This window comes from Rhinolophus sinicus, chromosome 2 (assembly GCF_057876585.1).
Source record: "Rhinolophus sinicus isolate RSI-liver-muscle chromosome 2, RSI-T2T, whole genome shotgun sequence".
NCBI classification, from domain to species: Eukaryota; Metazoa; Chordata; class Mammalia; order Chiroptera; family Rhinolophidae; genus Rhinolophus; species Rhinolophus sinicus.
The window spans coordinates 107,713,213-107,737,775 of NC_142502.1; the positions used below are offsets into that span (position 1 = coordinate 107,713,213).

At 50.8% G+C, this 24,563-nt stretch overlaps 3 protein-coding genes across 5 annotated transcripts; all 3 read left to right on the top strand.

The window, feature by feature from the left end:
- Positions 1-99: 99 nt before the first annotated feature.
- Positions 100-3,740, top strand: LOC109436789 (heat shock 70 kDa protein 1-like). Of its 2 annotated transcripts, none has more exons than XM_019715600.3 (2): positions 100-193; positions 1,491-3,740. In XM_019715600.3, the coding sequence occupies exon 2, from the start codon at positions 1,504-1,506 to the stop codon at positions 3,427-3,429; it is 1,926 nt and encodes a 641-aa protein (XP_019571159.1). In that variant the 5' UTR covers positions 100-193; positions 1,491-1,503; the 3' UTR covers positions 3,430-3,740. The 2 variants fall into 2 exon arrangements, with proteins under 2 accessions (XP_019571159.1, XP_074188810.1); XM_074332709.2 differs by lacking the exon at positions 100-193 and adding an exon at positions 272-588.
- Positions 3,741-4,921: 1,181 nt separating this feature from the next.
- LSM2 (LSM2 homolog, U6 small nuclear RNA and mRNA degradation associated) lies at positions 4,922-10,699 on the top strand. Its single transcript, XM_019715632.3, has 5 exons — positions 4,922-5,149; positions 6,312-6,379; positions 9,895-9,925; positions 10,040-10,099; positions 10,209-10,699. Exons 1-5 carry the CDS (start codon positions 5,147-5,149, stop codon positions 10,332-10,334), a joined length of 288 nt encoding a protein of 95 aa, XP_019571191.1. The 5' UTR covers positions 4,922-5,146; the 3' UTR covers positions 10,335-10,699.
- A 619-nt stretch (positions 10,700-11,318) lies between these two features.
- VARS1 (valyl-tRNA synthetase 1) lies at positions 11,319-24,484 on the top strand. 2 transcript variants are annotated; one of them, XM_019715540.3, is made up of 30 exons: positions 11,319-11,682; positions 11,925-12,344; positions 13,429-13,563; positions 13,659-13,797; positions 14,001-14,125; positions 14,212-14,299; positions 14,542-14,642; positions 14,778-14,905; positions 17,831-17,995; positions 18,216-18,297; positions 18,775-18,894; positions 18,974-19,082; positions 19,170-19,264; positions 19,484-19,574; positions 19,814-19,938; positions 20,021-20,124; positions 20,205-20,363; positions 20,455-20,545; positions 20,662-20,767; positions 20,856-20,926; positions 21,011-21,136; positions 21,457-21,561; positions 21,639-21,707; positions 21,789-21,867; positions 21,964-22,091; positions 22,434-22,589; positions 22,757-22,963; positions 23,034-23,145; positions 23,264-23,589; positions 24,339-24,484. In XM_019715540.3, exons 2-30 carry the CDS (start codon positions 11,958-11,960, stop codon positions 24,405-24,407), a joined length of 3,798 nt encoding a protein of 1,265 aa, XP_019571099.3. In that variant the 5' UTR covers positions 11,319-11,682; positions 11,925-11,957; the 3' UTR covers positions 24,408-24,484. The 2 variants fall into 2 exon arrangements, with proteins under 2 accessions (XP_019571099.3, XP_019571100.3); XM_019715541.3 differs by having other exon boundaries at positions 14,215-14,299.
- Positions 24,485-24,563: the final 79 nt, after the last annotated feature.

Below are 24,563 nucleotides of genomic sequence, written 5' to 3' on the forward strand. Positions count from 1 at the left end.
TAGTCGCGTTACAATGGAAATGCAGCCTCTGACCTCACGGCCAGTGTGGAATCTGGATGCAAGCACAGGGGCCGGCTCAAAGTTGTAGGACGGGCGGGTGGGGGGTGGGGGGGATACCGGTTGCGCTGTGTGGATGTTGAGGGATCCCCACCGACAACGTTACCAAACTGGAACGAAGACGGCGGGAGAATAGGTGAATCTGGAGGGTTGATTACAGTGGTGTGGGAATAGGCAAGACTGGCAGGTCCTAGTTTGAGAAAGTGCTGCAAGGATCTCTAGTTCAAGTTTGAGGTATGGAGTGTTGCCTAATCAGTGAAGTGGGATTATTTGAGGACTTCAAGGTGGATGGGATTGGAAAGAGGTGGAGCAGCCGATCTCTTACTGTCTCCACATAACAGGATTTTATTGGGTAGGTTAGACAAAGAGACTGCCTGGAGCCTACCACCTCACCTGAGAAAACTTGTGAGGGCTTGAGTGGATTTCTGGCAGCCAAATTCTTCTGGTACACCAAATTCTTGATAGAAGGTAAAGAAGCCCCAGAAGGCAGCTAATCCAAGTGTGGAGATTGGCTTGTGCAGAGACCAGAAGGTAAAATAATCTTAGTTCAGCAAGAGACAGGTACAATGTCACAATAAAAAGTATCACAGACATAGGACAGGACATTTGAGTCAGGAGCTGTGAGAACTGAAACAGTTACATCCACTTCCAGGTGGTTAAGACTACTTTTGTCTACCTGTGGAAAAACCATGGAAGCATTACTAGGAAGAGATACTTGTACACCACAAGGATACTTGTACACCAAGTCAACAATGGCAGCATTGTTGACAATAGCCATGAGGTACAAGCAGACCAAGTGTCCATGGAGGGAATGAGTGAATAAAATGTGGATACACATTGGAATATTATTCAGTCTTAAAAGGGAAGGAAAATTAGACACGTACTATAATATAGGTGAGCTTTGATATTATGCTAAGTGAAATAATCCCGTCACAAAAAGAAAAACAGTGTGTAATTCCACTAATATGAGCTACCCAGGGTAGTTGAAATCATAAATAGTAGAGTGGTGGTTTCCAGGGGCTGGTGAGAGGGGGGAACGGAGAGTTGTTTAATGGGCATAGAATTTCAGTTTTGCAATATAAAGAGTTCTGGAGATTGGTTGGACAACAATGTAAATGGACTTACTAGTGAACTGTACACTTAAAATGGTAAATTGTATGTTATTCATGTTTTACCACGATTAAAAATAATAAAATAGGGGCAGCAATTAGATCAGTTGGTTAGAGTGGGATGTTTATAACACCAGGGTTGCTGGTTCGATGCCCACATGGGTCAGTGTGAGCTGTGCCCTCCACAACTAGATTGAAACAACTGCTTGACTTGAAGCTGATGGGTCCTGGAAAAACACCCTTAAAATAAATTTTTTAAAGTTTTAAGTAATAATAAAATAAAAATTACTCTGCCAAGACTTTATCTCATTTTTTTCTCAATAGGCCTCGGAAAAACATGGCTGCTGCCAAGGGAATAGCCATTGGCATCGACCTGGGCACCACCTACTCGTGCGTGGGGGTGTTCCAGCACGGCAAGGTGGAGATCATCGCCAACGACCAGGGCAACCGCACCACCCCCAGCTACGTGGCCTTCACCGACACCGAGCGGCTCATCGGGGATGCGGCCAAGAACCAGGTGGCCATGAATCCCCAGAACACTGTCTTTGATGCCAAACGCCTGATTGGCAGAAAATTTAATGATCCTGTAGTGCAATCAGATATGAAACTTTGGCCTTTTCAAGTAGTCAACGAAGGAGGTAAGCCGAAGGTATTGGTGTCCTACAAAGGAGAGAAAAAAGCTTTCTACCCTGAGGAAATCTCTTCTATGGTACTGACTAAGATGAAGGAGACTGCTGAGGCTTTCTTGGGCCACCCTGTCACCAATGCTGTGATCACTGTGCCAGCCTATTTCAATGACTCTCAACGCCAGGCCACCAAGGATGCAGGTGTAATTGCGGGTCTTAATGTGCTAAGAATTATCAACGAACCCACAGCTGCTGCCATTGCCTATGGTTTAGATAAAGCAGGTCAGGGAGAGCGACATGTCCTGATCTTTGATCTGGGTGGAGGCACATTTGATGTTTCCATCCTGACCATAGATGATGGGATTTTTGAGGTAAAGGCCACAGCTGGGGACACCCACCTGGGAGGGGAGGACTTTGACAACAGGCTGGTGAGCCACTTCGTGGAGGAGTTCAAGAGGAAGCACAAGAAGGACATCAGCGAGAACAAGCGAGCCGTGAGGCGGCTGCGCACCGCCTGCGAGAGGGCCAAGAGGACCCTGTCGTCCAGCACGCAGGCCAACCTGGAAATTGATTCACTTTATGAAGGAATTGACTTCTACACATCTATTACCAGAGCCCGGTTTGAAGAGTTGTGTGCAGACCTGTTTAGGGGCACTCTGGAGCCTGTCGAGAAGGCTCTTCGGGACGCCAAGATGGATAAGGCTAAAATCCATGACATGGTTTTAGTGGGGGGTTCCACCCGCATACCTAAGGTTCAGAGGCTGCTGCAGGACTACTTTAATGGCCGAGAACTTAACAAGAGCATCAACCCTGATGAGGCAGTGGCCTACGGGGCTGCAGTACAGGCAGCCATCCTGATGGGGGACAAGTCTGAAAAGGTACAGGACCTGCTGCTGCTGGACGTGGCTCCCCTGTCGCTGGGGCTGGAGACGGCCGGCGGCGTGATGACCGCCCTGATCAAGCGCAACTCCACCATCCCCACCAAGCAGACGCAGATCTTCACCACCTACTCAGACAACCAGCCCGGGGTGCTGATCCAGGTGTACGAGGGCGAGCGGGCCATGACCAAGGACAACAACCTGCTGGGGCGCTTCGACCTGAGTGGCATCCCACCGGCCCCCAGGGGCGTGCCCCAGATCGAGGTGACCTTTGACATCGACGCCAATGGCATCCTGAACGTCACGGCCATGGACAAGAGCACGGGCAAGGCCAACAAGATCACCATCACCAACGACAAGGGCCGCCTGAGCAAGGAGGAGATCGAGCGCATGGTTTTGGATGCTGAGAACTATAAAGCTGAAGACGAAGTTCAGAGAGAGAAAATTGCTGCAAAAAATGCCTTAGAATCCTATGCTTTTAACATGAAGAGTGCTGTGAGTGATGAAGGTTTAAAGGGTAAGATTAGTGAGACTGATAAAAAGAAAATACTGGATAAATGCAGTGAGGTCCTTTCGTGGCTGGAGACCAATCAACTGGCTGAGAAAGATGAGTTTGATCATAAGAGAAAGGAATTGGAGCAAGTGTGTAACCCAGTCATCACAAAACTCTACCAGGAAGGATACTCTGGGCCTGCCCGTGGAACAGGGTATATGCCTGGACAGGCTGCCACAGGCCCCACCATTGAAGAAGTAGATTAATCTTATCTGGAGCTGGAGGGTTCTAGGGTGCCCGGAAGGTGAAATTTGTTCCCCTCATCTTCAGACATTATGATTTTTGAATTGACTGGACCTGAACCTAAACATCATTTTGGGATTTTGGTGGAGGAGTCTCGTGTGCCATCTTTTCATACTTCAGTGTCCTGTTTTTGACTCTAGAATGAGACTCTTAGGAAATCTAGGCGCCTCTTTGAACCGTATGACGAATTTGAATGTCTGTAATTTATTTCCAGCCTCCCCAATTTCTTCCTGTGTGGATGGTTGCCACTCAGTAAATTTGTTCCTAAAGCAAATTACTTCTTGCATTTTTAAACTGGGAGTGTATCTTGAAAAGTAAGGAAAAGGAAAGTTCATGGAGAGAGATTGTGTGGTTTCATTGTGAGCCAATTGTGAATGATTTAGCTGGTAAGGGCAAAGTATTTAAATTTTCATGAATTACTTGATTCAAGCAGGAAAATAACTTTGGATCATCAGGCACTTTTAGCTCCAGCTAGAGCAGTTGCCTCATGTAATTACTGCTTATATTCAGTGATAGGCCAGTTTAGGTGCTTAAGTGCTGGGGGTACAAACTTCTGCTTGATGTCCTGATGTCGCCTATAGGTGAGGTCTAGGAGATCCAGCATCTGTGCACTCACAGGGTCCACTATTACATCCTTGACATGCAGAAAACATTTCTACAACAAACTCCTGACAAATGGGTAGTTTTGTGCAAGATGAGAAGTGGACGATTTAGTACTGACTTATTTCTTGAAAAACTGTTTTCACCAATTGTATTATAGTATATTTATAAAAATCTTGGGGACATGAGAATAGAAGCATGTGTAACTGCATTTGTTGACACTGTATTTGAGGGGCCATATTTGGATATGAAATATTACCGTGTTTCCCTGAAAATAAGATCTAGCTAGACCCAGACCATCAGCTCTAATGCGTTTTTTGGAGCTACAGTTAATATAAGACCCAGTCTTATTTTACTATAAGTCAAATAAAAATGCATTAGAGCTGATGGTCTGGCTAGGTCTTATTTTCGGGGAAACACGGTAGAATGGCTATTTCTATCCTTGAGCCAGTCTCCGTTTGGTTTTACTCAGTCCTTCACAGGACAGCCCTAGGCAAAAGTGTGTAAGAAATGTGGACTGAGGGTAGGTCCTTGGGAGAAATATATTTATTGGGAGGGAACTTTTGATAAAATCAAGATTTGTGCTCAGGCTCCTGATCTCCGCGACTCAACGTTTTTCTTTTTTTGTTTTTTACTTTTTAAGGAAGTGTAACATACATAGAAAAGGGTAGAAATCATAATGAGGTTTCACAAACTCCCCAACAGTTTTCAATAGCAAGTGTCTGTAGGTTGTGAGCAAATCATGCTGGGGACTGCACTGTCATAGAAAAGAACAAAACCTCCGAAAAGTGAGGAGTCTCTTTGACCCTTAGGCATCAACTGGGGCCGCGCCTGCGCGTGGAGCCAGCAGCTCCGGGAGGAAGTCGGGGGGCAGGAAGCCCCGCCCCTTCCCCGACATCAGCGTGCGCTCCTCTCTACCACGCGCGCTCTCCCGAGCCCGGGGCCCGCGGTGCGCTGTCCTTCGATACTCTGAGCTTCGGCGGTGCTTCCCACCTCGCCCCGTCCCCCGCGCGGGCTCACGCTCCGCGGCAGCAGGCCCTCGCCTTCTCGGCCCTCAGGACAGCGCGCTGCACCGGCACCATGGTAAGTACCGTGACGTCACAAGAGGGCGCCCTCGGGGAGCACGGGCGGGTTGGACGGTGGGGATGGGGGTCCCGGCTTTGTCCCTCTTCGCTGGAGTTGGGTCTCGGGCTTCCCTTCGTCCTTAGTTCCTGCGCCTCAAGTTCTTTGAGGAGACACCTGGGAATACATGGGTTTTTTTCTTTTTCTCTTATAAGGGCGGAAAAAACCGAGGGAGAGTTGGCAGGGACAGCGGGAGAGGGAAAAATGCTCCTCAAGGAGCATTTCCCTGATGGAGACTAGGCTTCGGGAGTTTGGCGGGGGAAGTGGAGAAGGGGGATGTACATTCTACAGTTCCCTGGGAGAAGTGGGCAAGGACCCCAGGAAAGGTGGTGCATTTGATAGGGTAGGAAGAAAGGTAGAAATGAGCAGGAGAAAAAGGGAACTGCCCCGGTTAGGAGGCGCCTTGCAGCTGCTCTCACTTGGGGCACAAACACCTTGCGTACTCAGCAGGATATTGAGAGCACGATATGTCGTTAGAAGAAGGAAAAATGCTGGAGAGAAAGAAATCATCGCACTTAATCAGAATGTACATCCTGCTTCACGACCATTTTTAATGAGATAAATAAATCATGGGAAATTAATAGGTTACAAGCTTGAGAACCAGAGGGGAGGACGGGACACCTTAGCAGAGAAAGATGACAGAGAGGGAGGGGAAGATGATTCTACCCATAGAGATAAAAACCCTCACACATTGTAAGGAGAGACTGCTTCCCCCTCTTGGGTCTGCCTGCTCCATGTCTCGGAGTGTACTCGGTTTTACTAATAAACTTCTTGCTGTGCTGTGCTGCACAAACTGTGCCTCTTGACTGAAATCTTTCTTTCAAAAAGACAGAGCCGAGGTACAATATCATTCCGGGTAACAGATTGAGAGATGAGTAGAGAGCCTAAGGGGTGCAGGGCAGAGCCTTTTCGTGACTTTATGTCGGGCTCAGTGAAATATGCAGAATCATTTGGGCTCCAGCCGGTCATCCCTGTCACCAAGTATTCTTCTGTGTGAAGTTTTGAGAACTGCCAGAGATGTGGCAGGAATCCCAGTACCCGTATTTGGTAATAGTGCCAGAAAGACACTCCTTCCTACCATGTCCCTTCTCATATGATGGTTTTCCCCTCTCTCACCCAATAGCTCTTCTATTCCTTTTTCAAGTCCCTTGTGGGCAAGGATGTGGTCGTGGAACTCAAGAATGACCTGAGGTAGGTACTTCTTCCAACATGTCTGAAGGGGGAGTGGAACCACTTTAATTTGACAAGTATTATTTGAGAGCTGAGCAAGGTAGGAGAGATACAGAAGAAATAAATGACTTCTGCCTTAAGCTGACAGATTAACTGGGGAGTTGTATTTTGTGTTGGAAAGCAATACAAAGAAATATATATATGAAGAGTAAGTACAGAGAGGTCAGAGGGCCTAGGCATCAGTAACATTTTTTACAAAATATACTTTTATTTTTTCTAATTAAATTAATACTCCTTTGACCCAGCCTCTAGAAATGTAAGAATCAGTTCCACAAGTAGAGATGTATCTACAGATGTTTGTAGTTTTATTTGCAGTAGCCAAAAATTGAAAACAAATAGCTATCAATAGGGAGTGAGTTAATGAAATTGTGGTACTTCCATATTATACAGCTGTCATACAGGAATGAGATGTATTGATATGGAAAGCTGTTGCAGAATAGTATATGTGGCATAATCCTTTTGTTAAAGAAAATATAAAAGATAAAACAGAAGACCAATGCGGTCCCTTCTGTCTTTACCGCGTTTACCTCCCTTACTCCTAACCGTCTTTCAGGACTTGGATTAAAATGCTGTATCTTTGGAGAGACTTTTCCTGGTCCTTCTAGCCAATAGACCCCTCTGTCGTAGAGTCTTATTTTCTCCCTAGTAGGTGCTTCTCAAAATGTGATTTCAGAGAAATACATTTACTGTTTGTGGCCTGTCCTCCCTACAGGGCCAGGACCATGTTTAAGCTCACCATTGTGTACCTGATGTCTAACAGAGGCCTGGTATGTAGTAGGAGCTTAACAAATGTGTGCTGAAAGGAAGAAAAGTAACTAATGTTTGAGAACCCTCTACTGACCCAGCGCTATTCTGAATACATGTATTAACTCATTTAATTCTCATAACACCCTGATACGACATATACTATTGTTGCTGTGTTATATATGAGGAAACAAGCTTATATAGGTTAAGAAACTTGCTCAAGTCTGTGCAACTAGTCAGTGACACAGCCAGAACTGAAATCCATTTCTGTCTGGCTTTTTTTTTTTAAGTTAAAAACAAGATTATATTCTCTATGCAGTTGTGAAACTTTCTTTTCACTTAACAGATGTTGTAGATATTTTCCATGTCAATAAAGTTGATCTTTAATATTCTTATGTCTGAATAGCATCTTTATTAGCTGGCTGGAACTAATTTAACCAAGGCCTTGCTGTTAGACACTTAAGCTGTTTCCAATTCTTTAGAAAAAAATCCTTCAAATGAGATGTACATTTAAAATACTGATATCTATTACCTGATTGCCCTTTAGAAAGTTTGAATCAACAGTGTTTTCCACATTTCTATGTGCAATAACTTCTTAGTGGAAGAAACTTTGACATGGCAGAGAATGGTGAAGAGAGGGACTTGCTCTTTGGATCAGAGATTTCCATTTATGACACTGGCAACGCATATGGTATTGATGACACATAGATTCGGGCCATATAGAGAGACAAGTATGGAAGCCAAAACCAACCCTATGCAATTCTCTGAGATGACATGTTTTTTATTTCCTTCTTTCCTCCTTCCTGGGCCTTCCACATTGCAAAAACAACTGTTACGTTTTAGCTTCAGGTCCTAAAGCAAGGACTGTATGATTTGAAGGGAGTCCATTGGGTGAGAGAAGAGCTCTTTCTTTCAGGCTTGTTGTCAGACCATTTTTGTGCCAAATATTCATGAATGAGATAATGCCACCTTATGCAATTCCTGAAAGTTATTTTACTGCTGCAGATGATGGTAAGGTGCTGTCAAAGGCTTTTCAGCAGCCAGGGATATGGTGAAACTACTACTGAGGCAGTAGGTCTCAGACACTGGATTTCAAAGACTTAGAATTTTAGGAAAATTAGGGTCCAATAGAGAATTGCCAACTTTATTTTCTTCAAGATAAGACATTTACAAAAAACTGCCATTTATTATAATAATTTCATTAAAAATTTTTAATACCAAAAGAAAAAAATAAGACCAATTAAAAAGTTATTTTTAGGAAAAAAACTGACAACCTTTAGCACACTAAATATACACTCCACACACACTATACTAGCATGTATTGATATGTCGTCTTGCCATGGACTCCTGAAACCTTTGAACACACATCAGTGTTTGAGAATCATGGTTCTAAGGAACTTCGAATCTGGTGAAGACATGCAGGACGGTTAGGATGAGGGTGACCAGGTTGGAGGGTGGCCTGGATTGAGATGTAAAGTAATAAGACCTTGGTTTGTAGAAGTCAAAACTGGAAAGACAATTATAGAAATATTAGAAAGGCATCAGCAAACTGGGGATTCATGGGGCATGGAGGGTAGAGAACACTCATGGAATTTGAGGTTGTGAGACAGTGGTGAAGCCACTGACAGAAATTAAAGAGTTGGGGAAGAGAGGTAGCAGGGCTTGGAGCACTGGTGTTTTGATAACATTGCTCAATATTTCAGGGTCTCAAGGATCCAGGAAGGGATACAATGTCCCTTATGCCTTCATCATCAAGAACAATGCTAGCTACTTTATTTTACAGATGGGGCTCTGGTTCCAAAGCAATAAATATTTGAAAATAGTCAGTGGTTCTGGGGGTCAGACAAATGTGGACTGAGTCCCTGTTTATTTGTTTTAAGCTTGGGCAGGTAACACAACCTCTCTGAGCCCCTGGATGGTAATAGCTACTTTGTAAAGTAGCTATAAGAGTATAAAGTGGCTATAAAAATTACAAATGTCTATGCAGAATATAGGTGAAATACAAGTCTAGTGCATAACAGTTTTTTGTTTTTTTTAATGTTTTTATTGGGGACTATTGGGGAACAGTGTGTTTCTCCAGGGCCCATCAGCTCCAAGTCATTGTCCTTCAATCTAGTTGTGGAGGGTGCAGCTCAGCTCCAAGTCCAGTTGCCATTTTCAATCTTTAGTTTCAGGGAGCGGCCCACCATCCCATGCCGGGAACTGCCAACCTTGTATTTGAGAGCTTGCGCTCTAACCAACTAACCACCCGGCTGCCCATAACAGTTTTTTAATGGTAGCTATTAAGGGTGGGTTGGTTTAGAGCAGGGGTGTCCAAACTGCGGCCCACGATCCATTGTTTATTGGCCCATGATCCATTGTTTATTGGCCAGCAGCAAATTCCAAAAATATATTGTTTACTTAAATAAACCAGGTGAGGCAATACGTACTTCTCCTCGAGTGAGTGGCCCGGCTGTTTGTGTATTTTACCGCATATGGCCCTTGGTGAAAACCGTTGAAAAAAGTTTGGACACCCCTTGTTTAGAGAGAGGAGATGTGCAGTCTAAAATAACAGCGCTCTTGAAGCACTGTCTTTCCTACTCTAGAGCTTAGGAATGCCCCCTTTTGGTTCCACCTATTCTGGCTTCCTCAAGTCCTTGACTTCCCCCAAGCGTGTTCTTAGTTCTGAAGTCACCTCTGTGTTGACTTTGGTGTAAACTAACTTGGTTCTTCCTTCCCTCTGCCCCTGACAGCATCTGTGGAACCCTCCATTCTGTGGATCAGGTGAGACAGAGCAAGAGACCAGAATCCAGCCTTAGGGAAGGAGGGGGTGGAGCTTAAGGGCTGGGTACTTGGATCTTGTCTCTAGGGCTAATGATGGTGTTCATCTTTTTTTAGTATCTCAACATCAAATTAACTGACATTAGTGTCACAGACCCTGAGAAATACCCTCACATGGTGAGTTTGGGGATGGTGGAAAAGAGGAAACACCTCTAAAAGCAGGAGGCCCCTGGGTAGGGAAAGAACATTTTTAAGGGTGTTTTCACATTTGCCTAACTTTGTCTAGTTATCAGTGAAGAACTGCTTCATCCGGGGCTCAGTGGTCCGCTATGTGCAGTTGCCAGCAGATGAGGTCGACACGCAGTTGCTACAGGACGCAGCAAGGAAGGAGGCCTTGCAGCAGAAACAGTGATGGCTCTTCTGCTCCCCTTCCCTCTTCAGTTGGCGAACCTTGACCTCATGTCCCAGCCCAGGACCCCTCCCCCCATACTTTAGGTGTTGTGGGTTTTTTTTAATAGTGAAGGCACTTTTTTTTTTTTTTTTTTTAAAGAATAAGGGGATGAGAGAACTAATAGTGGGGAGCAGCTATCCTCTGTTGAGAAGGCGTGGATAAGTAGTTTGCAAAGCCTTCCTTGTCACCAGTACCTGCCTTTCTTACTCCTTCCCTGGAGATGGTGGGAGAATCTCCTAGACCTCTCCAGGGCAGCATGTGATTCATTTTGGAGGTGGAAGGAATCTGTCCCGCATCGGGAATAAAATTTATGATGCAAATTTGAATTCTGGTTGTGTGTGTGTTTTGGGAAGGAGGTTGGAGGGTGGGAAAAGCATGTTGAACTCAAGCCCTGCTACTCTTCATTACCCCAGCCAAGAATCCAACCCAGCTCCCCAGCATTATGTGCCACTCTTCTTGGTATAAACTATAATACCTCAAGTTGGCTACACCATGTTTCCTGAACATGCTCCTACCTACATGGCTTTTTGCTCATACTATACCTACCGGAGTGCTTGCTATCCTTTTGTAATGTGAGTGTTAAATGAGACACCAGAATGCATTTGATGCTGGATTTCTTCTGCAACCCAGCCAAATCAGTACACCCTGAATACAGCAGATAATTACAAACAAGTGACAATTTTTATTGTGGAGAGTTGAGTGGGAATTAAGTCTTCATTCGCTCATTCCCGCTACAGATGAGAGCTCTTCATTAAGGGGCCTTAGAGGCCATCGGCGTGACTCCCTCTTCTCAATAGGAGGAAATGAGGTTGGAGTTGGCCGCCCAGTGCTGTGCCAGGATGGTCCGCGAGCCGCAGCACTCTCTCCGGGCCGTTTCCACCGCTACCCGCTGGGGGCTGCTGTCCCTCACGAGGCCCCGTGCGGGCTGCCCGCGGCGGCGCCTGACGGGAGCGCGGTGCGGGGGCGTCCTCGTTCTGTGCCCGCGCCCCGCGCCCTTGCACCTGAGCGCAGCTCGCGGAAGGCGGCGCACACCCCCAGCCAGTGTCGTGCAGGGTGGCGGCTGCACCTGCAGGCGGGACACGGCCGCCCGCGCCAGGACCCGCGGGCCCGGAAACGCTCGCTGTCACAAAGGGGACAACACGTGGGCGCCGACGGCCCGGGCGGCGGTCGCAGGACGCTAGAGTCGCCGGGAGAACCGCTCACCGTCCCGGCCGCCCGCTACCTCGGCCCCGGCCGCTGGGCCGGTCCAGCTTCGGCTGGCTCCCGGATGTGAGGTGGCTGTCCGGCTCCGTCTGATCTCGTCCCTCCAGTACGTACCTGCCGAACCTGCGTTCTACCGGACGCCGAGGGCCTCCTCGGAGCTTTCCACAATCCCCGAGTACCCCACTGTCACTGCCACTCCGAGAGCCGGGCCCTCGGCTCTTGAGACCGGATCAGACCTCCATTCCTGGGGGCCTCGTGCGCCTGCGGTAGAGGAGCCCCATGAGGGTCCTCTCTCTCCTCAAAGACTCCTCTGGTTCTTCAGTCTTCCCCGTCTCTTTTTCTCCTTAGGTCTTTTACATCTGGCTCGACCCCTGCATAACCATGTCCATCCTCTATGTCTCGCCTCACCCCGACGCCTTCCCCAGCCTCCGAGCTCTCATAGCTGCGCGCTACGGGGAGGCTGGGGAGGGTCCCGGCTGGGGAGGGGCTCACCCCCGCATCTGTCTCCAGCCGCCTCCGACGAGCAGGACTCCCTTTCCCCCACCGCGTCTGCCCGCCCTGGAGCAGGGGCCCGGTGGGCTCTGGGTGTGGGGGGCCACGGCTGTGGCCCAGCTGCTGTGGCCAGCAGGCCTGGGGGGGCCTGGGGGCAGCCGGGCAGCCGTTGTGGTCCAACAGTGGGTCAGTTACGCCGATACGGAGCTAATACCAGCTGCCTGTGGGGCAACGCTGCCTGCCTTGGGACTCCGCAGCTCAGTCCAGGACCCCCAGGTGAGTGGGGAGAAGAGGGGGAGGGGAAATTCAGAAAAATTTTGGAAGCAAGAATTGGAATGGATAATGGGACAGGAAGATAGCATGTCAGATGTGGAAAAAGAGTGGTCAGATTTCAGATTGCCACCTGGCATGGTAACATCTCTGAGCCTTGGTCTCTCTAATGTCTATGAGAAGTTTAGTTTTCATGTTGAGGAACGTGTTAAGGGCATGAGAAGATGAACAGATGTGTGCAGAGCACATAGTCTAGTGCCAGTCACTTTAACGTCTTGCGTAAAAGTTTGATGAGTCTGAAACTGATGATGGAGGTTACTGTGAGCTGTAGGGAAAGCTGTAGGGATGAAGGAGAGAGGAGAGCGCAGGTAGGGCCAGGAGAGATGCTGCTGCTGGGAGGAGATGAGGAAGAAATGAAATGAGGAGGAGGGGAAGTAAGGGAAAGGAGAAATCCCCACACCAGCTTGTAACTAAGGCCTTCCAGAGTGGGGCTGTTCCCTAGGGTCCTTCTTACACTGCCTCTTTGCAGAATATTGAGCACATGGCAGATACTTTTAGTATTTCTCGAATGAATGAATGAATGATTGAAATGAATATGACTTAGACCTTGGCTTCCTCCCTCATATCCTGATTACCCTATCTAAAATAGAGGTCCCTGTTTTAGAATTCCCTGTCCCCCTCAGCCTGATTTGTTTTTCTTCATAGCACTTAAGGAGAAAAATAGGGTAATGTGTTATATACTTGCTCATTTATTGTCTCCCTCATTAGAATATAAACCAGCAGGTCAGGTGTTCCATCTGTTCAAGTTCTCTTGTCATTCCTTAGAGAAGTACCTGGCATGTAGTAGGTGCCTAATAAATATTTGTTGAAACAATTATTGTGTTGCCTCATGTAATCTTTACTCTAACTTCCTGTACTTAATATATTGCATCTGACACACAGTAAGTGTTCAGTAGGAATTTACTGAATGAATGGGAAGTATTTTTATTTATGGCCATTTCAGTGAAGGTGAAACTGGCCTCAGAGGTCATGATCCGTGGGAGTGAAAGGAGGCCAAGCCTTGTCTCATATCCCTTCCCCTTCCTGCTAGGCTGCACTGGGGGCCCTGGGACGGGCCCTGAGCCCCTTGGAAGAGTGGCTTCGGCTGCACACCTACCTGGCCGGGGAGGCCCCCACTCTGGCTGACCTGGCGGCTGTCACAGCCTTGCTGCTGCCTTTCCGATATGTGAGTCACTAGGTCCTGGGGAAGGATGAGGGCAGCTCCCCTCAAACCTCACCATACGGTAACTAAGGGTAGTCCATTTATTTATCCCATCCCAGGTCCTGGACGCCTCTGCCCGCCGAATCTGGGGTAATGTCACTCGCTGGTTTATCACATGTGTCCAGCAGCCAGAATTCCGGGCCGTGCTGGGAGAGGTGGTTCTGTACTCAGGGGCCAGACCTCTTTCCCAACAGCCAGGTGAGGAGGGAAGGGTTTCCTCGGGGTCTTCCTTGCAGCTTACTTTTTCTCATAGAAATGACAGAATCACTGGGGCAGGGGCCTGCGGGAGGGTAAGGTGGGAGTCAGCACCGAGGAGCCATGCTGAAATAGCCCATCTGAGACAGCACTGTTTACAGAGGGCCCGCAGCAGGCTAAGTCTGCATTTGTCTGCCTCTTACCAGGCCCTGAGGTCACTGCACCCCCAAAGACAGCTGCTCAACTCAAGAAAGAGGCAAAGAAACGGGAGAAACTAGAGAAATTCCAGCAGAAGCAGAAGATGCAACAGCAGCAGCCACCCCCAGGGGAGGTGAGAGGTTATGGGTGGGGCTGGATAGGAGATTGGTGCCATGGTGGGGTGGCTGATACCTGTACCTATATCCTTTCCCTCCCAAGCAGAAGAAACCAAAACCAGAGAAAAGGGAGAAACGGGATCCTGGAGTCATTACCTATGACCTCCCAACCCCACCTGGGGAAAAGAAAGGTACTAGGAGAGGGAAGGAACCCGCACTCTTCACCACAACCCTCCTCAGCTACTGCTGCTTGTTTATACCCCTTCCTGCTTTGTCCTTGCTCCCACCACTTTGTTTGGTGAAGATTTGCAGAGCCTCCCAATTCCTGTCCTGTGATGTGAGGAACAGAGGCCAGGTCCTTCTCTGCTGGCCCATCGTCCCCTTCCCAGTTGTTCCCAGCCTCCACACTAACCCCTCCCTTCCTCTCCCCCAGATGTCAGTGGCACCATGCCTGACTCCTACAGCCCTCAGTACGTGGAGGCAGCCTGGTACCCTTGGTGGGAGCAGCAGGGCTTCTTCAAGCCAGAGTATGGAGTGAGTGGGCACTGCCGCCCCGGGCCTGGAGGGGAGGAGGCAGGGAAGGGCAGGGCTGAAGGACACATTGCCTGGGAGGGGGCTGGGAGAGGTGACATGAGGCCTTAGCACGTGCCAATCCTTCCTCGCCCATAGCGTTCCAGCTTGTCAGCACCAAATCCCAGGGGCGTCTTCATGATGTGCATCCCACCCCCCAACGTGACAGGCTCCCTGCACCTGGGCCACGCGCTCACCAACGCCATCCAGGACTCCCTGACCCGATGGTGAGCTCCTGTCTTCTCCTCTGGTTCTCTCTGCTTTCTTCTCTTCCCTGACTGGGGCCCTCCTGCCTCTCTCCTTCCATATTGGCGCTCAGCTCTACCCCCTGGTGGTGCTTCTCTGTGCGTCACTCCCATCTGATCACTTAGCATCCTCCACTAGTCAGGTAACCAACACCCCCACTTGCAGACTCCCTTCTCTCCCTTGTCTTGCTACTAGAAATAAGATTATTTTGAATTTAACAAGAAATACGTGAAATATTCTTGTTGTAAGAAATTGAAAACTTCAAGTCTCTTTGAAATCCTCCCTCCAGACCTACTCCCTCCCAAGACTTAGCCTTCATTATCACTTTGATGTGGATCTTTCCAGATCTTTCCATCTATTTACTTACATATTCACATAGAAATTCATGGTTTTCTTTTCTATCCTCTAACATAAAGGGCTCACACCAAATATGTTATTCTTCAAATGTCTTCTTCCACTTAACAGTTTCTCTTAGAGAGCTTTCCTTATCCTTATATATAGACTGACTTCATTCTCTCTCATTTCTCTGTAGTATTCGATAGTGTGACTATACCATAACAGGGTCACGTTTTTATTAATGGTTGTTCCTAATTTTTCTCTGTTGAAAGCCTTGCTAGAATGCACATTCCTGCACATGCTTTCTCAAGCACATGTGGAAGGATTTCTCTGGTGTAGTTAGCAGGAAGTGAAACTGCTAGGTCGGATGGGCACACCAGTATTAAGTACAAATGAGGGTGCCAAGTTGCCCTACAAAACGGCTTTACCGATTTATACCTCTGTGAATGTGAGGGTATTCGTTTCCCCTGCCCTTGCAACTCTGGATATTATGGGTCTTCATTTCCCAACCTGATGGGCAAGAAAATGGCACCAGTGTAATTTCTGATTACCAGTGAGGCTCTGCCTCTTTCTGTTTCTGGGCCAGTCTGGTTTCCCCTTATGTGATCTATCTGTACATACCGATTGTTTGTCCATCTTTCTATTGATTCTTTGTTGTTTTTTTCTTTTGTGGCTTGTTGGAAGACTTTTTTTACGTATTCTGGGTATTGTTTTTTTGTTTGTCGTATATTATAAATGTTTTCTCCTGCTCTAGCGCTTGGCTTTCCCCATCTAACCTGCCCCACTGTTAATATTTTAATTAGTTAACAGATATAAAGTCTAATATTCTAGGTGACAAATTCCTTTAAAAAGTATTTTAAAACTTTTTATTTTTGGAAACCAGGATTATCTATTATATTTCAAATTTTGAGAAGTTTTTCTATAGTGTCCTACTTACTAAATTAATTTGGTCAAGAAATATTTACAGGACATCATTATGTGCCAGCTCTGCTCTGGGCACTGGGGTCATAATGTCAGCTTTAGCATTTTGCAAGGAATTGAGAGCTGGAAAAATGGAGTTGTATTCAATATATATAATATACTCATATAACTGCCAACTTATTTACATGAGATAGAATCAACACTCTTATAAAACTCTTAGGGTAGCAACATTTTTTTTTGTAATGAACGTGATTTAAATAAAATGTTAGATGTTACTTAAATGGAGTAGATTTATCTCAATATTTTAGAACAAAAAATAACATGAAATACAGCCTTAAATATTTCCACCAACGAGACATTATAAAAATGAAATAAAAGTGAGTTTTAGAACTATATTTTTTTCTTCCTCCAGCAGAAAATAGGGTGTTGTTCTACAAATATCCATGACATTGATTTATTTTTTTTTGCCAATTTTATGTGATCCCCAACAGATGCTTTTAGTGAAAAGATATTATTGTCTTCCTTTCTTATGCTTAATTTCTTTAATAGCGCTATCTAACAACACGTTGAAGTTCAGAAAATGTTCATATCCATTATGGCACAGAAACAAAATTTCTGAGTATCAGTTATCTGCAAGAGCACAGAGTTGCTACAGTCCTGTCCCTAGGGAGATCTGAATATAGTGGGGACAAACAGACCATAAAATAATGAATGTAATACAGTTTGATGAGGCATTGAAAATAATGTGTGAATGCATTGTGATTGAGTTTCTCTAGTAATCTCTGCTCCCCCACCGTAACGCAGGTAGTCCTTCTACTGGGACACGAGAGCTTAACGCTTCGTGTGCCATGTGGTGGGGTGCCAGCGTAGGGCTGCAGAGTCTGCATGTACCTCTGTCATTACAGTAGCTGAAGACCATGATTTTACTCTCTAATTCATCTCCTGATTAATTCCCTAAAACATGACTAGCTTCCAGTCATTTTCTCCATAATAGTCTATCCCTCGCTTTAACTTCACTGAGGGCTGCTGATGGTCTGAAGTTTTACGTTTTGCTCTAGTCGTCTCACCGACGTGCTTCATCTCGTGTGTCTTGTTAGAAATGGCCTCTCCTGTCTCAACGTAATACGCATGTTCACCTGTGTTATTGCTTTGTTTTTTGAAAACTATGTCATTTTCTAAAGCTTTTTCGTAGTGTTTTTTTATGTTGAGTTCTTTAATCTGACTAGAATTCATTTTTGAGACTATTGGGAAGTATGGAGGTTTTTTCCCAACTATGTAGCTAGTTGTCTCAACAAATTTTTTTGACTAGTTTTCCCTTCCCTACTGATACGAAATGACACTAAATTGGCTTGGATCTGTTTCTAGTCACTGTTTTGTTTCCTTAGTCTGTAACTTTTCCCTGTGTCATAACTTACTGCTTTAATAATCATAACTTCCTGATATATTTTGTTATTTAGTTGGACAAGAGCCTGTTCTTTGGCTGTCCTTGTACATCTCCTCCCCCTGACTGTAATTTTAGAATCGGGGGTCCCTCTCCACCGCCCCTTTCTTTCCTGAGTCCATTGACTCCCTACCCAGAAGCCTCTTTTTCCTTTGGTGCCAGGCTTTACCGGACCACTCACCTCCGGTCCTCTGTGCTCCTCCCACAGGCACCGCATGCGCGGGGAGACTACCCTGTGGAACCCTGGCTGTGACCACGCAGGCATTGCCACCCAGGTGGTGGTGGAGAAGAAGCTCTGGCGAGAGCAGGGCCTAAACCGGCACCAGCTGGGCCGCGAGGCCTTTCTACGGGAGGTCTGGAAGTGGAAGGAGGAGTGAGTGTACAGCAGCCCTGCCTCCCTGTCCCCTATCCAGACCTCTGTCATCTGCGACCCTAGCTGCAGGCACAAGCCCTCTTACAGAAGCTGAGGGTCAGTGGCTTCAGGGCCCAGGTCAATCTGAGAGGATGAGTGAGCCCCACATGGCTCCAGCAGCCATTAGATGTCTGTCCGGCCCAGGCATGAGTGCTGACCCCGCCTATGTGTCCACTTCCAGAAAAGGTGACCGGATTTACCACCAGCTGAAGAAGCTCGGCAGCTCCTTAGACTGGGATCGAGCCTGTTTCACCATGGACCCTGTGAGTAGGAACGGGGAGGCTCCCCAGAGTGGGGCACCCACAGACGAGAGCATGTGCTGTGTCCTCCCCCAGGAAGTGAGCCCACTCGTAGGAAATCACTAACGGCTCAGCTACAAACGCCATGTCATGGCCCTTTGCGTTCCTTCTCGCCCGCTCTGGGAGCTCATACTGCTCCAAGAGGCACATGGTGGGGCTTCACCTTCCCATGGAGCCTGAACTCCCAGGATTCTCTGCACTAGCATCTGTCCCCAGCTGAGTGGCTCTCCTGCCATCTCCAGTATCACCAGGCTTGTTGCCTGCCTTGTGTTCCCAGAGTCCCCTCTCCCCTTCATGGAAAGTATTTCTCCCTTCCACCCCTCAAAGGGGTCTGGGTGCTGGGCAGTGGGACTCTGGGCAGGCCAGTCTCACTGGACTTGCTGTGATGGAAAGTCTGCCTGTGCACCTAGGCCCATCTCTGACTTCCCCGCTCTACCCTAGAAACTGTCAACAGCTGTGACAGAGGCCTTTGTCCGGCTCCATGAGGAAGGCGTCATCTACCGCAGTACCCGCCTTGTCAACTGGTCCTGCACCCTCAACTCGGCCATCTCCGACATTGAGGTATGTCCTGCCCCAGGCTCTCTTTAGCTGCACCCCAGCCCCAGTCCCTGGGCCACTTTTCCTCATACCCATTTCACAGGTGGATAAGAAGGAGCTGACGGGCCGCACCCTGCTCCCAGTGCCTGGCTACAAGGAGAAGGTGGAGTTCGGGGTCCTAATCTCCTTTGCCTACAAGGTCCAAGGCTCAGGTAGGAGCCAGCGACACCAGGATCCTGGGCTGGGGGTGCAGTGGGAAGGGGCAAGCTCTGAGATCACAAGGTCTCCTGTCACCCCAGAGAGCGATGAGGAGGTGGTGGTGGCAACAACACGGATCGAGACAATGCTGGGAGATGTGGCCGTAGCTGTGCACCCCAAAGATCCCAGATACCAGGTGGAGGAAGAATGCTGGCTGAAAAGGGGCCCCCACACTGTGGCGGGGACATGGGCACTGAGCCCTAGCTGAAGAGAGAAAAATTGGGTTAGAAACTCATCTTGGGGCTCCTTTCGAGCCCTGAAGAGGGAACTTGGGTGTTGGGACAGTCCGGGCCCTGGGTAGGAGGGAGTTGGGGCCAGCCCTTCGTGCACTTTTGAGGTCTCCCTCTGCTCTCAGCACCTGAAGGGGAAGAGCGTGACCCACCCGTTCCTGTCTCGGAGTCTGCCCATCCTCTTTGATGATTTCGTGGACATGGAGTTTGGCACAGGTGAGCAAGGGCCTGTCCTCCTGTGGGAGAGGAAGGAGCCCACGAGCCACACCCCACTGTCCATCTTCCCTCTCAAGGAAAAGAAAGGGAGCATCCCTGGGAAAGGGAGGACTTGGGCTAGTTCTCAGAGGCCTGTCTTAGGGAAGTGGGGGACAGGTGGTCTGGGAGCTATGTGCATGTGAGAAGGGAGTCTACTGAGTCCCTCCCTCGTGGCCCTGGCACCCCCACATACACCCCAGGTGCTGTGAAGATCACCCCAGCACATGACCAGAATGACTATGAAGTGGGGCAGAGGCACGGGCTGGAGGCCATCAGCATCATGGACGCCCGAGGGGCCCTCGTCAATGTGCCCCCGCCTTTTCTGGTGAGACAGCCTGGGTGTGAGTACCGTTCTGGAGACAGCGGGGTACCTAGGCACGGCCACAATGAGGCATGTCTCCCCCCAGGGCCTGCCCAGGTTTGAGGCCAGGAAGGCGGTGCTGGTGGCGCTGAAGGAGCGGGGACTGTTCCGTGGCATCGAGGACAACCCCATGGTGGTGCCGCTTTGCAAGTGAGGGTGGGGGCCAGAGAGGGGGGAGGGGCTGCTCAGGGTGCTCCCCATCCAACCTCCCCACCTTTGTGACCCTGCAGCCGGTCCAAGGACGTGGTGGAACCTCTGCTGCGGCCACAATGGTACGTGCGCTGTGGGGAGATGGCCCAGGCCGCCAGTGCTGCTGTGACTCGGGGTGACCTCCGAATCCTGCCTGAGGCCCATCAGCGGACTTGGCATGCCTGGATGGACAATATCCGGTGCGTTAGGGGCAGGTGGCTGGGGGCTGAGCCGGGCACAGGCCAGGGCACTTCCCTCCCCCCTGACCCCTTTTCCCCTTGCCTTTTGCAGGGACTGGTGCATCTCCCGGCAGCTATGGTGGGGCCATCGCATCCCAGCCTACTTCATCACTGTCCACGACCCAGCCATACCTCCAGGGGAGGTGAGAACTGGGCCAGAGCCCGATACTGGCGCATGTGGGGGAGCTGCAGCTGTGCTGGGTCCTTGGTGGGGGGCGGGGTCAGTGTGCCCCTTGGGTACTCACTCCACCTGTGGCAGGACCCCGACGGGCGGTACTGGGTGAGTGGGCGCAGCGAGGCCGAGGCCCGTGAGAAGGCAGCCAAGGAGTTTGGTGTGTCCCCTGACAAGATCAGTCTCCAGCAAGGCAAGGCGGGGCCTCGGGGGTCAGGGGCAGAGCTGGGCTCTGATCCCCACCTCTGCCCCCTTAACCGCCAACCTTTGGCTTTCCTCAGATGAGGACGTTTTGGATACCTGGTTCTCCTCTGGCCTCTTCCCCTTCTCCATCCTGGGCTGGCCCAACCAGGTACGTCCCTGAGGCCAGCCCTAGTGGGGTGGAAGTCTTGGAGGTGGGTGCTTGGCTCCCTCACATGCCGTGTTCTGCCCCCAGTCAGAAGATCTGAGTGTGTTCTACCCGGGGACGCTGCTGGAGACGGGCCATGACATCCTCTTCTTCTGGGTGGCCAGGATGGTCATGCTGGGCCTAAAGCTCACCGGCAGGCTGCCCTTCAGAGAGGTGGGGGCCTGCTGAAACCCCCCCAGTCCCCCTCACATGGCCTCCTGTGCCACAAGCTCAGGCTCAGCATGGACGGGGCACAGGGCAGGGCCATGGACAGCTGTGGGGGCTGAAAGCTCCCTGGGATCTGCTCAGTGGTTCCGTTCCTGGGCTTCCCAGAGGGGGGACGCCTCTAAGTCACATGATGGTGCCGAATGGGCTGGCAGGACACTGAGGGGCCTGAGGTCCAGAGTGGGGCAGACCAGATGCAGGGCCCGGGGGGGCAGTGGGGTCTGGGCGGGGAGGCGCAGCTTCACAGCCGTGCCTGCCCTGCCTCGCAGGTGTACCTCCATGCCATCGTGCGAGATGCCCACGGCCGGAAGATGAGCAAGTCTCTGGGCAATGTCATTGACCCCCTCGATGTTATCCACGGAGTCTCCCTGCAGGTGGGGCTGGGTGCCGGGCCAGGCCAGGAAGGGCTGCGGGGCTGTGGCTGCGGACCCCTGACACCCCTCATCCTCAGGGCCTCCACGACCAGTTGCTGAACAGCAACCTGGATCCCAGCGAGATGGAGAAGGCTAAAGAAGGGCAGGTATAGAGGGTGGGCCCGGGCTGGGTGCGGGCAGAAGGAAGGGGGCTGGCTCAGGACTCGCGCTCCGACTCCTCCCTGCAGAAGGCCGACTTCCCGGCGGGGATTCCCGAGTGCGGTACTGATGCCCTCCGGTTTGGACTGTGCGCCTACACATCCCAGGGTACGGACAGCCCCGCTCTCAGCCCCATCCTTCCTCCTCTGCCCTGGCTGATGGTGGGAAGGAGGTGGTGAGGACGCATACTTCACCCGCACCCAGGTCGTGACATCAACCTGGACGTGAACCGGATACTGGGATACCGCCACTTCTGCAACAAGCTCTGGAACGCCACTAAGTTTGCCCTCCGTGGTCTTGGGAAGGGTTTCGTGCCTTCACCTACCTCCAAGGTGAGGACCTCGTAGGCACAGGGTGGCCGGCACCCGCCCAGGCTGCACCCCGCCACTCTGGCATCAAGCACAGCCCATGCTGTCAGGGTTCCAGCCACTGAGGCAGGAGGCCCCACCCCTGCCCCCAAGCAGCCTCCACGTGGGAGGTGGGAGGGACAGAGGGTTACAGGGAAAGCCCAGGATATTAGGGTCCTCCCACCAGATATTGGGCACGTGTGGCTTCAGACTCTTCAGGCTTCTGGAATACAGATTTGCCCATGGTTCCTGCCCCTAGGGGGTCTGGCTCCCTCCCCCTGGGTGTTTGCCCCCATGGCCCCTGGCTGATGTGCCCCTCCCCCCAAGCCTGGAGGCCACGAGAGCTTGGTGGACCGCTGGATCCGCAGCCGGCTGACTGAGGCCGTGAGGCTCAGCAACCAAGGTTTCCAGGCCTATGACTTCCCAGCTGTCACCACCGCACAGTACAGCTTCTGGCTCTACGAGCTCTGTGATGTCTACCTGGTGAGAGGAGCTGAGTGGGGCGGGCGCAGCAGGGCCCTGGGCCTTCCTTTTCCCGCAGTCGGCCATGAGCCCTGAGCCTCCCTGTCCCTCTCCCAGTCGTCACAGGCACAGTGAGGGCTGGAGGCCAGACCTTTTCCACCCTGAGCCCTGAGCCTCCCTGTCCCTAGGAGTGCCTGAAGCCCGTGCTGAATGGGGTGGACCAGGTGGCTGCTGAGTGTGCCCGCCAGACCCTCTACACCTGCCTGGACGTTGGCCTGCGGCTGCTGTCACCCTTCATGCCCTTCGTGACCGAGGAGCTGTTCCAGAGGCTGCCCCGGCGGGTGCCACACGCAGCCCCTAGCCTCTGCGTTACCCCCTACCCAGAGCCTTCAGAGGTATGGCTTTGGCCTGGAGGGGGACTGCAGCCTGACCCCACGGCCTCCTTACCCCTTCCTCCACCCACAGTGCTCCTGGAAGGACCCTGAGGCCGACGCTGCCATGGAGCTGGCCCTGAGCATCACACGAGCCGTGCGCTCCCTGCGTGCTGACTACAACCTCATCCGGATCCGGCCCGACTGTGAGCCTCAGGCCCCCACGTGCTCCCTGTCCCACTGTCCCTGGGCCCACTCCCCAGTACGACTGCCTCGTCTCCTGTCTCCTTCGGGCCAGGTCTCACCTTCCTCCCTCCCCTGCAGGTTTCCTGGAAGTGGCGGACAAGGCCACAGGCGCCCTGGCTTCGGCAGTGTCGGGCTACGTGCAGGCTCTGGCCAGCGCAGGTGTGGTGGCTGTCCTGGCTCTGGGGGCTCCCATACCCCAGGGCTGCGCTGTGGCCCTGGCTTCCGACCGCTGCTCCGTCCACCTGCAGCTTCAGGGGCTGGTCGACCCGGCCCGTGAGCTGGGCAAGCTGCAGGCCAAGCGTGGTGAGGCACAGCGGCAGGCCCAGCGTCTGCAGGAGCGCCGCGCCGCCGCGGGCTACACAGCCAAGGTGCCCCTCACAGTCCAGGAGGCAGACGAGGCCAAGGTGTGTGGTGTGGGCGGGCATTTCCCCTGCTTCCCACATCTCAACCCAGCCCTGCAGCTGCGCTGCTCAGCCCCAGGTAGTCCATAGGGGCATGGAGTTGAGCAGGTGGGCAGCAGCAGGGTGGGGCACAGTCCAGGCCCCACAGCAAGGTCCCCTGCCTCCCAGCCAGACCCCTTGGGCAGCCATGGGCCAGAACTTGGCTTCCGCCTGGGCTGGGGCTCAGGCAGCATACATACAGGGACCCCACTAGGCAGGAGCAGTGGGTAAACCACTTAGAGATACAGCCATGCTGGCTGAGCTACAGAGCCTTGGAGGCGAGGTGGGGTCACTCACTCCATCTATTCTCCAGGTAGCCCTCTCCGGGCAGGCAGTATTACTCTTACCATTTTACCAGTGAAGGCTAAATACCTACCTAGCAGCCTGTGTACCTAACCTCTGTGCTCTGCCCCCCAGGTGGGGGCAGGGTCCCAGGCTCTGAGGCTCCTTTGTCCTTGAGTTCTGACCACTCCGGGAAAAGGCAGGACCTAAGAGTCCAGTAATAGAGGAGAAAGGTGTTGCTGGGGGTGGGGGGTGGCTGCTGAGAATTTGGGGGACTGGTCCAGCCAGGTACACACAGTCCCCTAACTACTCCCTGCCTGTGTTCCTCACCTGCCTTTCTAACTCGGACCCCTCTGCCATAGTGGGCATTTGGGATTCTTCTCTCTTAGGACTGGGTCCTCACCACTCACTACCCTTTGTTCCACCCCCAGCTCCAACAGACAGAAGCAGAGCTCAGGAAGATGGACGAGGCCATCTCCCTATTTCAGAAGATGCTGTGATGCACCAACTCCACCCCTCGTAACCCCCAGTGGTCCACCACGGGGATGACAGCAATAAATATTTTGCCATAAAACCATCTCTCATCTGTGTGTGTGGTGGGGCTGGGGAAGGGGTGCTGAGGGGCTGGGTTCCTGAATCCTCAGCGGCAGCTGGTG